The sequence below is a fragment of the Myotis myotis genome, unplaced genomic scaffold, assembly GCF_014108235.1.
Source record: "Myotis myotis isolate mMyoMyo1 unplaced genomic scaffold, mMyoMyo1.p scaffold_m19_p_13, whole genome shotgun sequence".
Lineage (NCBI taxonomy): Eukaryota > Metazoa > Chordata > Mammalia > Chiroptera > Vespertilionidae > Myotis > Myotis myotis.
Window position 1 is genome coordinate 16347708 of NW_023416317.1, and position 15386 is coordinate 16363093.

The 15386-nt window shown below is 46.3% G+C and overlaps 2 protein-coding genes across 3 annotated transcripts in view; one reads left to right on the forward strand and one right to left on the reverse strand.

The window, feature by feature from the left end:
• CACNA2D3 (calcium voltage-gated channel auxiliary subunit alpha2delta 3) overlaps window positions 1-15386 on the reverse strand; it is an 809032-nt gene that overhangs the window by 135481 nt on the left and 658165 nt on the right. The window lies entirely within an intron of this gene.
• LRTM1 (leucine rich repeats and transmembrane domains 1) lies at window positions 593-13808 on the forward strand. The gene is made up of 3 exons (XM_036331881.1): window positions 593-907; window positions 3436-4032; window positions 9597-13808. The coding sequence occupies exons 1-3, from the start codon at window positions 808-810 to the stop codon at window positions 10028-10030; spliced, it is 1131 nt and encodes a 376-aa protein (XP_036187774.1). The 5' UTR covers window positions 593-807; the 3' UTR covers window positions 10031-13808.

A 15386-nucleotide genomic window follows, 5' to 3' on the forward strand; every position in this document is an offset into this window, starting at 1 on the left:
GAAGCTCACAGGGGCCGTTTTATTGTTTTATAGGTGAAAAATCAGGGAAACGTTGAAAGATTGAGAAGTATTTCCAAAGTCAGGTGAACCAAAAGGTCAATCCAATGGGGGTGGAGGTGGTAGGAGGGGGAGGTGGGGAGCAGGCAGAGAAGCAGCTGAGAAGTATTTGTGGCACCAGGGAGAATAGACCGTGATGTGCACGAAAGGAAACCGTGGCTATGAATTTCAGGGCATCAAGGCCCTGTCAACACAGCTAATCCCCACGGATGTTGGCTGAATAAGCCTCCGATGACCAAACAAGTGCGCTGTGGAAACCGTGTCAGCCTACGGCAGGCCAATTTGTCCTCATATTACACACTCTGCTGGCTCCGTTGCCAGACCCCCAGCTCGAGGATCCATGGTGCGCGTCCCCCAACCCGCGGAGGGTTGACACAGCACAGTTACTAAGTCAACAGAATTCAGAAACCACGACCGGATTAAGCAGGCGGTTTTATTTTGGTGCCCTGGACTTCAAGCAGATTAACCAATCAAAAAGCCCGAGCCACCGGGGTCATGTCTGAATGCTACAGCTGTTCGCCGAGTTGACAAACGTCCTCTCTGTGGCTCGTCATCTGAATGGGACAGGCAGGGATGATCTTGGGGAGGTCGACACTTGCAGAAAGAAGAGGGGCGCAGTCCAAAGACCCCGTAATGGAAAACAATCCCAGCCAGATGGAGACGGGGAGAGGACTGCTTGAATAAGGGGCTCCTGAAAGCCACCACTGTTTGTGCGTTGAAGAAAGCACAAGCAGGCAGCAGGGAAAGCGGATGAAAAGCTGGGCTGCGAGTTGGCCATGCCCTCGGCATGTTGATCTGCTAATTAATAGAAGGGCTGCGGGTTCAACACGGACGCCTGTCGTCATGAAAGGTGAGCCACGCTGCGTCCCTCCCCTCGCCCCTTAGAGAAGTCCCCTAGGGAGGAGTGGGATCCCCTGCAAAAGGTGTCCGTGGGAAACCTAGTTTAAAGTTGTCCGTCTCTAAAGACCAAACAGATCAAACAGATGTCTCTGAGGGAGAATTTATGTGTGCCACGCTGGGTCAGAGGCAGGCATGGGGACGAATGTGCCCAGCTGTGATCAGACATGCAGTTGGCATGTCATTGGCCTTTTCATACAAAACACCATGCTTCGAGTTAGAGTCCATAGATCATCCCCTTTGGAGGAGGGTGGAGTGGGACAAAAGAAAGAATGAACAAACTGGCTGCAAGCTTGGAAAGACAAGCCTTTCGTTAATAGATTAGTGGATGCTGTGGAAAACATGTTCTCTTGCTGAAGATTTGGTTTCCTACAACCAATTAATGCCTGAGACCCACAGCTAAAGTGTAAAGTGTTGACTAATCTCTGATGGAAAGATGTTTGGCTGTGAAAGGAATCATTTAGATTATTTGCAAAATTTAGAAAGGAAAATGAGGATTTTGCTCTTTTCTGTTTTGGAAGAGGGAAGGGGCTGTGATGTTCTGCATCCCCTGAGCTCAACTACACTGAGCAGAACCTCCCCAGACACCTTTCCTTTGCCCCAAAGCACTGCTCACATCCGGAGAGAATTCAAGGGCCAAGCTCCAGCGCATTTGACAGCCAGGCTTTATTTTCCATAGTTAAGGCCAAAAACAAACAAACAAACCTCTTTCAAGATCCCTTTTTATGAGTAGGTAATTATTTTGAGTTTTCAATATTATTGTGTGGCCTTGTGAATTCCTCTACCAATTGAACAAAATGTCCTTGACAGATATTTCCCCTATTTTGAAATTCAAATCTCAGGAGAAAAGAAGGGATGATACAGCTACTCTGGAGAAGAATCTTGCAGTATCTAGCAAACTCCCATCCTCTGAACCTTCCGGTTGATTCCAGAGACCCTCTTCCACAGTTCTTCATGGCCACATTCCTCACAGCCAGGGAGCTCAGTGCTGAAATGCTCTTTGCAACATCATTTGTAATGAGGGAAAACTTCAACAACTCAAATGCTCATCAGTAAGGGAGGAGCTAAATGGTAAATGACATGGCCCCACCATGGAATATTGTAGAGCAGTTAAAAGAAATGAATTAGCGCTCTATGTATCCATATGAATAGATCAGTTTTGAGTGACTAGAGTAAAATGCAGAATGAAACATGCTGATGATTATATTTATGTAGGTTATTATAAACCACTATAAAAACAGTATTATGCATGTGCTTGTTCGTATGTATGTGTGTGTGTGTGTGTAAAAGTATTTGACAGGCAGCAAAGCACAGCAGGTAAGAACCCTGACAGGCTCTGGAAGCAGACCTCTTGGGTTCAAATCATGACACTACTACTTATATGTGTGACCTTGGGCAGTGATTAGAAGCTATTCTTGAAGCTATTGTCTGTGCCTCAGTTGCCTCACCTTCAAAATAGGGATAATAGTAGAACCAGATTTACAAGGTTAAGAGGAATATAAATATTTCAGCTGGGTGGGATCCAGCTGGCCTGATTGGGGGCCAATCGAGGCCGGGACAGCTGGGGGGAGGGAGGGGATGTGGGAGGTTGGCTGGCCAGCCCCACCCCCAATCGGGGTGTGGGGGCGCAATCGGGGCCGCAGTGTGCGTCAAAACAACCTGTCATTCCGGCATTCTGATGGCTTGACTTTTATATATATAAATGCTAGGGCTATTATTATTTTTTCAATATATATATATTTTTATTTCAGAGAGGAAAGGAGAGGGAGAGAGAAATAGAAACATCAATGATGGGAGAGAATCATTGATCAGCTACCTCCTGCACTGGAAATCAAACCATAACCTCCTGGTTCTTAGGTTGCCACTCAATCACTGAGCCACACCAGCCAGTCTGTAGGAACGCTTTAGACCTTCCCTATCCAATATGCTACCCACTGGCACCATGTGGCTAGTTACATTTAGATTCATTAAAATTAAATGCAAATAAGAATTCAGTTCCTAAGCTACCTTTGTCACCTTTCAGAGCTCAGTAGCCACACAAAGCCAGTGGCTACCATACTGGACAGCAGACTTAGGGTGTTTCCAGTTCCACAGAGAGTTCTAATGGCTCGCACTGATGGGGCACACTTTTTAGGAATGTGACTACCTGACTCCGATCACCTGTCACACTCTGGCCCGGGTGATTTTGCTGTTCCCTACCAGGCACGTGCCTCAGAAAGATGTTTTCACCTTCCTATTCAACATCCTAAAGTCTTCCATGTTCTGATTTCTGAGCCACTGAGAAAGTGTCTTTTCCAAGGCTTCTGACAATGTTAGCACAGAGGGTGCAGTAGGTATTGGCACTGGGGATGCATCAAGTCTATGAAAGGTGGTGCAAGGTGTTGGCTGGCTCAGAATTGCATTGCCTGTGCTCTTAGGGGAGGAAATGACAGCACCACTGACAAGCTGGTTCCTATCCCACTTCCTTTCTGTTTGTCCTAGGTGAGCTGCTCCTGCTCTCCAGTGTGGTTTTCCTGCTCGGGGTGGCTTGCGGCTGCCCTAAGGAGTGCCGTTGTCAAGCGTCCTTGAATTCTGTAGACTGCAGCCGCCAGGGTCTGGCTGAAATCCCTCCTGATCTGCCTCCTCAGACTCTAACGCTGCATTTACAAGATAACCAGATTCACCAGCTCTCTGCTTCTGCATTTAGGTCAGTGCCACAGCTCACAACCTTGAACTTGGGCAACAATTCACTTTCCATCCTGGCCCCCGGAGCTTTCCATGGACTTCAGCACTTGCGGGTCTTAAACCTGACCCAGAACTCCCTACATTCCTTGGAAAGTGGACTTTTCCATTCCCTCCCTCAGCTGAGGGAGCTTGATGTGTCCTCCAACAACATCAGCCACCTTCCAGCCTCCTTGGGTGAGCGCTGGGAGAACCTAACCCTGTTTGCGGTCCAACAAAACCAGCTTCAGCAGCTGGATCGGGTGCTCCTAGAATCCATGTCCAGCGTGAAGCGCCTCTTTCTCAAGGACAACCTCTGGAAATGCAACTGCCACTTGCTGGGTCTCAAACTCTGGCTGGAGAAATTTATCTATAAAGGTGAGTAACGTCTGCTTGGAAAGCCCGTCTGTGTGTTACTCGCCTGAGATGAACCTCATCTGTTCTCTGCATTAGAGAGGACCTTGAGGGGTGCACACGAGGGGCCCGTAGAAGCTTTGTCCTCATTGGTGTCATGTCACAGTATGGCAGAGACGTGAGTCATTAAAAGGTGTTTACATTCAGGTTCTTAAAGTCATTTTACAAATCCGGTTCATGGAGATAACTTTCCACTTTTTGAATGATAACAGCATTTAATTATTTGTCAGGAAACTGTAGGCCCTTAAGAAGGAGGGAAATTTGGTCTCCACCTGAAAAACTGCTGAACTCCAAACTGGAATCAAATTCAGTTTTCAAATGTGATCCACCTGTGGCCTGGTATCTGTCCCTGGGACATTCCCCTGTGTCTGCCTCCACCCACCCACAGCTACAAACCCTCCCTCAGGTGATCCCTCTGCCTTAGCAAGTACCAGTTACTGAAGTTGGGTGCAACAGGGCCCCCTCTCTTAAAGTGACTATTTCTTTAACCAGATGTCAACATCAAAGCAAGAAATCCTGGAATATTAAAGATGAGGGGATCTGGAAGTCCCCCAGGGGTCAGCGAGCAACAGCCTGAAGGCCAAACCCAGCCCACCCCCCGTTTTGGTAAAGAAAGACTTAATAGAACATGCCCATTAGTTATTTATTCTTCGTGGCTATTTTGCACTCTAAGGACGAAATTGAATAGTTTTGACAGGATATATACAGCAAAGCTTACCATATTTGCTACTGGCCCTTTATAGAAAAGTTTGTCAGTACTAGCTTGTAACCAATGGAAAACAGAGGCCCAGAGAGGCTAGGCAACTTGCCCAAGATGAGAGAGTGGACGCTCAGAAAAGAATAGAACGAATGGCATTGAGTCTTGGCCCTAGGTCCTCCCTCTACATCACAGTGGTTCATTTATTCATCCCTATATTTGCGTGCCTCTTACATGCCTGGCACTTTTCTAGGCACCAAGAAAAGGCAATTGAACAAGAAAATCCCTAATATCCCGGAGTTTATGACCTGGTAGTAGGAATAGATGGTAAATAAGATAACAAATATCCATGTTCAGAAAGCAGTTAGTGCTAGGGAAACTGAGGCAGGGGACGGGGAGGGAGGGGGAGGAAGGCCAGGAAGGCCTCTCCAAGGAGACATGGGCCAGCAGAACCTGCTCAGGAGGCACGAGCCATAAGCTAAGTGGGGGAAAGGAAGCAGTGCAGAGGGCCTGACCGGGAGGGGGCGTAGCTTAACTAAGGACAAAACAGTGCCTGGAGCAGAGGAAGGGAGAGAGAGGACAGAGATAAGATAACATAAATACTCAGGGCCCCATCCAGGAGGAACCTGAAGAGCAGGCAGAGGCCTTTGGATTTTATTTTAGGCGAGATAAGAATCTCCTGAATTTTACTTAGAGGAAGAATGTGACCTGATTACAGTTTAAAAGGTCACTCTGTGGACGCTAGGGAGAACTGATGGAAGCCTACCCAAGAAGAAGCAGGGGAATGAGGGAGAAGTAATCAGTCATCCAGGGAAGAGGTGGAGGTGGCCCAGACCAGGCTGGTGAGAAGTAATCAACATTGGGAGATGTTTGAAATACTGAACTGATAGAAATTGCTAATAGGTTGGATTGCAAGATGAAGGAGAGTAATCATGGAAAATTCTAATTTTTGTCCTGCAGGAATAACCAGATACTAGTAAAGGATGCCAATAGCTGATAAGGGGCAGACTGGAGAATGGGGAAGGAGGAAGTGGGTGAGTGTGTGTGAGAGAGAGTAAATAAGACCTCAGTTGGGGGAAGATCAAGTTTGAGATGTCCGTTTCAAGTCCAGGGAAGGTGTTGCATTGGTGGATGTACGTTTGAGCCTCTCTGATACAGGAAGACAGCAGAGCTACAGACGTGAATTGGGGAATCAGCAGAGTTGGATGGTGTAGCAGGTTAGAGCACAGACGGAAGCTGGTTAGAGCTCACACTGAGTTCAAGTATACAATGTCTAGTTGAGAATCCCTCTCAACAATATAGAAGCAAACAGCTTATCACTAAGCAGCTAATCTCGGAGTTGACCTACAACAGGGACTACATATGGTGGTAAAAATCTTTCTTATAAGAGGCAAATAAAACTTTACATCTAGAAGTGAAGTAGCTTCAGCTATTGTGTTTTAGACTAAATGGTGAGCATGAGCCAAACCTCCACAAAAAGATAGTTTTTATCAAAGAAGAATATTTCTTGACAAAGAAAGAAGATGGCTCCTAGGTTCAGGACACTAAATGGAACATGGGAGGGATTGACGTTCTGCCACAAACTTGCTGGTGATCCTTGGACAGCCGTGCCCCTCACCAGCTCTCAGGGTCACCAGGTGGAAACTGACAGTGCTGAGCCAGGAGCTCCTGAGACCTATTCTGGTCCTCTGGTTCCGTGACTCAGTTCAACCGCCCCTCCCGGCAGAGCTGCCTGGTACAGACAACAGCCTTTCTGTAGAAGGTGAAATTGATTTGGGGGTCACAAGATCTGGGGGACCCAAAATAACTAGGAACCCTCCCTTCCCAATAGATGCCAGATGTAGGAGACAATCTGACTACTGACTTATTGAATAAAGGTAAAACAAAGGGCTAGTATAGGTCAAGACCTGCTTACAAAGATGCATAAATAGATACAAACCCTAGCAGTGTTAGTCAGGACAGGCTGATTGATTGACAACCATCTCAGTGATGCACACAATAAAAGGCACTCGTGTCAGAGTCCAAGGGAGTTGGGGGAGGGGCTGGGGTCGGTGCAGTCCTTCAGGGACTTAAGCCCCTTCCAGCTGTCCACATTGCCAACTTGACCATGTGGCCACTAAGGTTAACACCAAATGGGAACAAAGTGCTTGGAGGATTAAGCAGGGGTTTTTGTGGCCTAGAAGTGACATTCGCTGGTTCCAGTGGCCAGAACTCAGTCACACGGCCCCAACCTGACCACAGAGGGTGGGGAAACTTCATCTTCCTGTGGGCCCCAGCCAAAACACATGCTGTGATGAATACTTAATAATGTCTTCTCCACAAAAACATGTGCATAGAAGTTGTCATTAGTATTCCTCCCTCTCCATTCATAAGTACCAAATCACTTTTATGCTAATAGCTGTCTGTATTAAACATTTACTAGTATTCTGGGCAAGGTACAGTATTGCGCTAAACACTTGATATATGTTATCCAATTTGATATATGTTAGTCCTCAGAGCAGTCTTATGGGTGAATTTCATTATTTCCTTCTCCCACTTTCCAGATGAGCAAGCAGAGCACAGAATGGTCAAGTAATTCTCTTAAAATTGCACAGCTAAGTGATGGTCAGACTCAAGATTTAAATCAAATTTCTTCCAAGACAGTGGTTAAGAGCTCCCAGTGGCCAGATGGGGAATAACGAGTGCTTGGCAAGCTGGGGCTTCTTGCCTTGTCAGCTTCCATGAGTCTAGAGGGTGTGGGACCCACAACCTGTCAGCAGATATCCCTCCTGGGGTGGAAGGCTGGCACGTGATTCTGGGCCGAGGACACAGGTGCATAGGAGGCCATGGAGCTCTCGGTGGCCACAACCCCTGCCTTCCAGCCATGTCCTGGGCTGTAGTGTGTGTATTTCCTCGCCCCCGGGTCCCCAGGCCATGCCCCACACTCTAATATTGAGCAGCAGGAAGCCTGGTACTGGGGAAAGACAGTGCTTAAGCCTGGAGTGACTGGATGAGCCACCTGGTCTCGGAGAAGCCAGCTGCTGGGCTTCCGGTCCCATCGCAGACGGGCCTTCGTCCACTGGTGGAAGTCCCAGTGCTCTTTGGCCAGGTTGCATGTCATTACTTCTTCTCAAAGCCCCACACCCCATTTCTCTCTCTCTGGCCTTCTGCCTTACAACAAACCCCAGGGCACAGCATACAATGGTGCATGAGGCAGGGATCCTTAATCACAGCGCAGCCTGGCGGCACCCTGGGCTCCTCTGGAGCAGCCACCCTGCACCTCTGGCCTCCTGCACATCCGCTCAGAAAGGAGGACATACCTCTGTCATCTGTTTGCTTTAGAATTGGGGCTCTTGGCTCAGGGGGTTACTGACGAAGCCAGGGGGGCCCAGGAGGCTAGGAGTTTCAGGTTCAGTTTCAAGCAGCGGTAGCAAAAGAGGTGTGGGGTGAATTTTGTCTAAGCCTCTAACCCTGATAGGACCTGGGCCAGATAACCCTTGCATTGCAGAATGCAATGGACTCGGCTTCTAAGGCTTAGATAGAATGGATGGGAAAGAAGGCGTTCCCCAAGCTCTGCAGTGCCATGAAAGGGAAGGTTCGACTCCCACTGAAGTGATTACCTCCCGCATGTGACTTTCCGGAGTTATTTCATAGTTCACCTGTGGTATGCACAAAGAACCTGCCGTCTCACTTGGCTGAGAGTGGTGTCCGGCTTCACAGCCATCCATGGGGTGGAGCAGGAGAGTTCAGGGCAGCCAGGGGAACCAAGGCACTGGTCATGGGGTGGGGCTCTGCCCCGACAAAGAAAGGCTTTACTGAGGGTCATTGTGTAACCTTGGGACGTGCCAGGAAGGAGGAAATAGAGAGAGGGGAGGAAGCAGAAACGGACACCAAGTATAGTGGGGAAATCCGGGTTCAAGGGAGTGAGCTGGGTTTGGATGTTCTGTCCCCTTATGACCTGGGTGACCTTGGACAAGAATTGCCATCATAGCGGAGTTGTGAGGACTAATCTAACAGTGCTTCGTAAACTATAGAGTTGGATACAAATAGATATTTTTATCACAAAAGTTGCAGTCAGAGAAGTTTATTCGCCCGAGGTCACATAGTAAATTGGTGACCAAACTTGGCTGGAAGGAACCTGTGAGCCCAGTGCTCTTTCTAGAAAAGAATTCCTAGGCACGTAGTCTACATATCTCAGGAAATCAGTCACCTTAAGAGAATAGAAACTGAGTCTAAAAGCCATTGGAAAGTTCCATACTCCAAGTTCTAAATGTTTCAAAGCACAAAGAGACATGTTAATGGCACTTAATCCCATGAACTTAACTAATGTAACTGCCAAATCGTCAGATATGCACAACACTCAAAGACCACGACCTCCCATTTGGCAACATCGAAGAGTGCTGCCAGACACATAGGGTCTTTGTAATTAACACATAACATCACAATAAAGGATCTTTGTTTTATTTTTTGTGTTTTTGTTTTAAGATGTGCAATGGGAGCTTGTACAATAGGTTTGTTTGTGTAGAGGGCTTCATTAGGGGCCTGAGAGCGCCCCTTCTTGTCAGCTCCGCATCGCTTTGCCCTCGGCGTTTTATTAGGCAAAGGTGACCTGGCTTCTAATGAACTCTTGGTCAGACATAATTGCCAATTTAGTGTGGCGTGTTTAGCATTTGGCCAATTTAGAAATCCTAAAAATCATAAAATGTAATTGTTTAGTTCTTTGACTTCAGGGGGGGTGGAAAGGTGCTTTATAAATTCCATCTGCCTAACTTTTCGCAGGTTGAGGCTTTTGGAATTCAATTGTGTCAGGCTCTGTTATCATCCTTTGCTTTTGCTTTTTTTTTTTTTTAAGGGGGAGTCATGGACAGTGTCGTCTGTGCGTCTCCAGACACCTGGAAGGGAAAGGACCTCCTTAAAATACCTCACGAGCTGTACCAGCCCTGCCTTTCTCCCTCTCCAGATCTGGAGTCCTGGCAGGGGCAGCTGCTGGGTCCTGCCCAGGGGGCTGTCCTGAGGCCTCCTGAGAGCCACAGTGTGGAGGAGCAAGACCAGTCAGAGTGTGAGCTCAAACCCAAGCCCAGGCCCACCAATCTGCGTCGCGCCTTGGTCACTGTCATCATCGCTGGGGTTTTGTCTGGGATCCTGTGTCTCATGATGCTGGTGGCCACCATCTATGGCTGCACCTATGCAGCTATTACAGCCCATTGCCGGGAGGCACCCTTGGCTCAAACCCTCGAGCCTGCGAAGACGGAAGGAAAAGAGCTGCTTGACAGCCCACCAGCTTGAGCGCTTTCTTCTCAAATAGGAATAATCACTTTAGGCCAGAAGATAGTCTCTGAGGAGAGCTGGTATGTCCACTGTTCCTGCCTCATTTTGCTCTTTCCAAAAGAAAACAGAAAGGATGTGTTTTTAAAAAAATATTTCGGAGAAGAAATTTATGTTGAGATTTAAAAAAAAAACACAGTAGGTGAACTAGAAATGATACTTGTGTCCTGTGCCTGAGAAGTTTATTAGACTTATTCTATGTGGGAGAAGGCCGGGCACAGAGGAAGGGGAGCTACCATTTCTTTCAGGTCCTCTTCTCTGCAGGAAGTTGCTTTTACAGAGCACAGAAATGCAAGCACGTGTGCCATCAGCATTCCCAGGAGCTTTACAGTCCATTGGAAAAGTGCCCGATTGTGAGCGCCTGGGAAGAGGCTGGTGATCTTACCCAAGGGGCACCAAATGCCTCTATAATTCAAGTTCATGCTAGATTGGTGATACTTTTAGATGTTGTGTATGTTACATATTTAATGGGAGCGTCTGTTGGTCGGGAATTTTGTAGCCTGCCACAAGAGTCAGATTATATTTAATTTTCTAAATTAGAAAACCATTTGGGGCTTTCTAGGCCACAGAGGAAGAAGAGGGTCTCATGTCTGCGTAATGGGACTCGGGTCCAGGGCCTGGGGAAGGTTTTAGATGCGAGGGTAAACAACATATAAACAAACACAAAGAAGACGGGGAGCCGGAATCCGGGGCACATCTCATTGGAAGGCCATATCCACCAGGCGAGTGGAACCTTCCATTTGTAACTCACAGCAGGAATGAATTTAGGGTGGGCTGAGAGTGAGGGAAGGGCTTGTGTGTATCTGCATCCACACCAGAGCGCACAAGTGCGCAGACTTGGACAGCCACGCCCATGCGTAAACACACGCGGAGCAATCAGTTTACCCACTAATGAAACGCAGCCGTGGTCGGGTGGGAGCCAGCAGCTATTGACCACCACCCAGACTGTCTACTCAACACTCCGGGAGAGGAAGGAAGAAGGAAGTCTGAAGAGAGTGGGAATTACCAAGAGACTGGAGATATGTGGCAGCAGCCACCCTGAACAGCATGTAGGCCGTGGTTTAAAACAATCAGGTGGGGCTTGCTTTACTGCACAGACACGGTCCTGAAGAGTTGCATGCAAAGTGAATTTCTGTAAATTGAATCATCATTTTAATGCAGTAGGGGAGCTCGCTATTTAAAGGAACCTTTCATGGAATCTTACTGTAATGACAATAATGAGCTCCAGATTTATGCATTTTGTAAATTTGCATTTTCTCATGCCAGGTTTTCTTAAAGTGGAATCTACCTGCTCTCTCTCATGATGGCCTGTCTCATACTTAGTCACCTGTTAGTATTAAAAAAAAATCACTTTACACAGAAGAGTGAAAGACACATCAAAAGCACACAAGAGCAACTAGAGAGCAAGCTATCCCTCCAGAGACCTTGACAGACATTGCTAATCAATCCCAGCACTCTTCCCAGCTGAGCCTCCATGCACCACAGATGCCTTCTTAAGACAGCACTGTAGGCAACCAGAACTAATCAATTGAAGTTGGTTCAAAGGATAAAATACATTTGCCATTCAGGGTACTGGTTCTACATTCACTCCTTCAGGCCATGGAAAAATTGTTTTCAGTCCTAAATCAGTAGTCCATTCCCTGACCTGAAATGTGAATGGGAGGTCTGAACATGCAGGAGTGGTGACTTGTCTGATGTGGCCAGAGCTCTACCCAGCAGTGTAAGGAGCTGAGGAAAGCAGACAATGAACCTACCACAGCCTACCCTGCAGGACACACACCAACCTGCCCCTAATCATCACCGAGGCCATCTACCTACCCCTGCCCACAGTGCTTCACAGCTAGTGTGGGCTTCACGCACACCCACAAGCTAATGATGGACCATCTTTTCGAAGCAGCAATTTTGCTAAATGATTTTTCTGGGGGAAAAGTATAAACTTTGATGTTAATTTTCCTGAATATTAAAATAAACCTGGATATGTTAAAGAGTGGATTGAAAAATTAACAAGGATTTTACGATCAAAAAGAGAAAGCCCAGGGAAAGCCAGCTGTTCTACCCTAGTCCTGGTGCCTCCTTCTGGCTCTATTGGCAAGGCTGAGCATCCGGTTGAAGGATGTAGTGAAAAAAAATCTTCCTTTCTCTTGCCCTGGACTGTGAGTCCTTGGACAAGAAAGCAACATGAGAAAGGAAATTTAGATGATCCTTTTTCAAGTCGTCCCCATTTCACCAAATGTTTCCAGAGCTTGCACTATGTACCGGGCATAGTGCGAGGCGTTCTCGCGAGCATCTGTCATGTCATCCTGGCAACCACCCTGGGAGATCCTTGAACAGATATTACATAAGCTGGGATCTACTGAGGCCAATAATCCATTTCCTCTCACTGCGGTGATTTCAGACTGTCAGCGCCCAGGGCTCTGCCAGAGGTTTGGTGATACTGCAGCAGCCCTGTCCCCTGTCCACAGCGATCGCATGGAAAGCATCCAATACACCACAGAAAACCCTGAACGTGGCTAGAACCCTCACTCGTCAACACCCATGTCCTATTAGATTTCTAAGTACAGATGATAACTCAGGCAAACAGATTGCTGCTTTATAAACAGTCTTTAAGAAAAATGATTAAAATGGTGCATACGTATAGTCAGATTTCTATCTCTTGCCTACAATCACCACAAACGGCAGTTGGCAATGAAAATAATTACTTACCCTGAAATGTCAACAGCTTCTCAGCACAGAAAAATATAAATCAAATTGTTTAGATTAACAAATGCAGAGTTATCATTTGTTAATATGAGAAATGAAATGTTTTAACCGTAAAAAACATAGCAGATGAAAGACCCAATTTGCAGGGTATTCTGCGAGAACCACAAATTATCTTTTGCAACCACTACAGCGCATGAGGGGTAATTTGCAAACGCCTCACAGATTACTTTCAGCTGTCTATTGCCGCTGTCTTGTCATATTCATAGATTCCCCTATAAAGATGGCCTTCCATCAAGAGTATTGCTGAGGGTACACTGTGAACAAAAAGCACGTAGAGTGTTGACTGTTTCTGAGAAAACCATCTACAATAGAATTTTTTTCACCATATTTAGTGAAACAGTATGATTTTAGACTGGTGATTTTTGCTTTGCCAGAAATCACAGATTCATAAGAGCAGGACCCAAAGATGCTTGTAGCTCTCTGAAGTGAGGCCAACAGGAGGGATTATGAAGAATGCACCCTGTCATAGAGATTATGGAGAAAGGAGACCAAGTATCACATCTATACCGGAAAAGCTTTCAAAATTAAGGCAAAGGTCCCTGTCCCTGCAGGCAGAATCTTGTGCTTGCAATGATAAAATGCCAGTGGAAAAATGGAGGTTTTCTCTTTCCTTATAAAAATGGAATACTGAAAAGTGATGCACAGCATCTCCTAAAGATTCATGAAGATCAAATCTCATTACTTGAGTTAACCAAGTTACCCCAGAAATAAGACACTCTTATCTTAAATCCTAAATATCAAAGGAATTGGCTAAATCCATATAAAATAATTAATCTGGAGCACACATTAATACAATTATACAATGGTTAGAAAGCTATAACATTGTGTTGCATATCAGGAAATAAATGTTTCCAGTCTGGTCAAACCCACCAGTGTGTCCATTGCTTAATGCGATTAGACAGAAACCTACCAGCAAATGATATTCCAACCCTACATGGCACGGCTAGGTTGTGATGTGCAACTTCAGGGAACTAGCCTATTTGCCCTTCTGATGAAAGTGCTTTTTTTTTTTTAATGCACAAATTGCATTGAGATCTCAAAGAAACCCCCATCCCATTCAAAGAAGCAGCTTCATGAATCCACCAGTCTCCTTCAGTATCCATTCCTACTCTTCACTCTGACAACACTGAATATTCATTTCTATGAATAAGATGTCACCCAATTATAAAGGCCCATAAAGCAGACCCAGGAAAAAACCCCAGAGGACTGGGAATTAGAAAGGTCTGTTGAAAGCATTTAGTCTACATCTGGCAAATTTCGGGATAGCTGTGACTAACTTCCCTACCCATTTCAGACATTGCTAGTAGATGATAGAAAACGTATCTACTGAACCCAGCCAAGGCCTCAGAATCCTTTTAAAACTGTTTTATAGGTACCCTCTACTGATTAATTGAAGTCGACATATCAGATTAAACCTACTTGCTACCCCCATGTTCTTATTTTATAAACTAGAGGCCTGGTACACAAAATTTGTGCATGAGTAAATTCCTTGGCCTGGCCAGCGATCAGAGCCGATCTGTGAGGTGACCGGCAGGGCCATCAGGGGTCCCCACTGGCACCCATCTTGGTTGGTCTGGTGCTGCCTGCTTGCTGGCTCTGTCCCCCACTGCTGCTGCCAGTCACCTCCCACTGTGGGGCAACCAGCTGGGTGACTGGAGGTGGGAGGCCTCCACTGGTACCCACCTTGGCTGGCCTGGGGCCTGCCGGCTGGGGACAGTACCTGAGTTGAGCATCTGCCCCCTGGTGGTCAGTGTGCATCATAGTGACCGGTCGTTCTGCCATTCAGTTGATTTGCATATTAGGCTTTTATTATATAGGATGGGAAATAGAAGCATGGAAAAGGAAAGGAACTTTCCCAAAGCCACACAGATAATTAATTACAGGCCTGGTAAATGCAGTTACAGGAGCATGGAGTTAGTATGGATGATTCAACTCAGTCCCTGCCATTCTTTATTCATTCTGTGTGAACCACAGTGTCAAGACTATGACATTATTCTATTAATTGTTTGGATGAAGACAATTATGGTACCACCATAAAAATTTACTGAGCACACAATTTTGTGCCAGTTGGTTTCCAAGTGTATTACTGTTATTTTCTCTAAGCCTCATATTGACCAAAACATGCAGGTATTTTGTTGCCACATAATAGATGAAGAAACACAATCATTGGGTTTGGGTCACTTGCTCAAGGCCCCCGTAAGTAATAAGTAGTAGAGCAGGCATTCGGATGCAGATCTTTCTAAGGCCAAACTTCCTGGGCACTTTTTGGAATGTGACAAGTTTGAAGAAGTCAGAGCTGGAATCCTTCCCTGGCACTGCCAGCTCTTAAAACATGGCAGGGAAAAGAAACCCAACCACCAACCAGCATGTCCCTGCCAGAGCTCTGGTTCCACCAACACCCAGAAAGCCAGCCCAAGAAGCCAAGGCAAAATGGGAAAATGAGGATTTTTCTAGCACATAGACTCTGCTGGGCTGGAAAAGATGTTCTTAGATGGAAGGGGAAGAAACTCAGCAGCACCATCTTACATTATTTGAGAAAATAATAAAATAGACACTG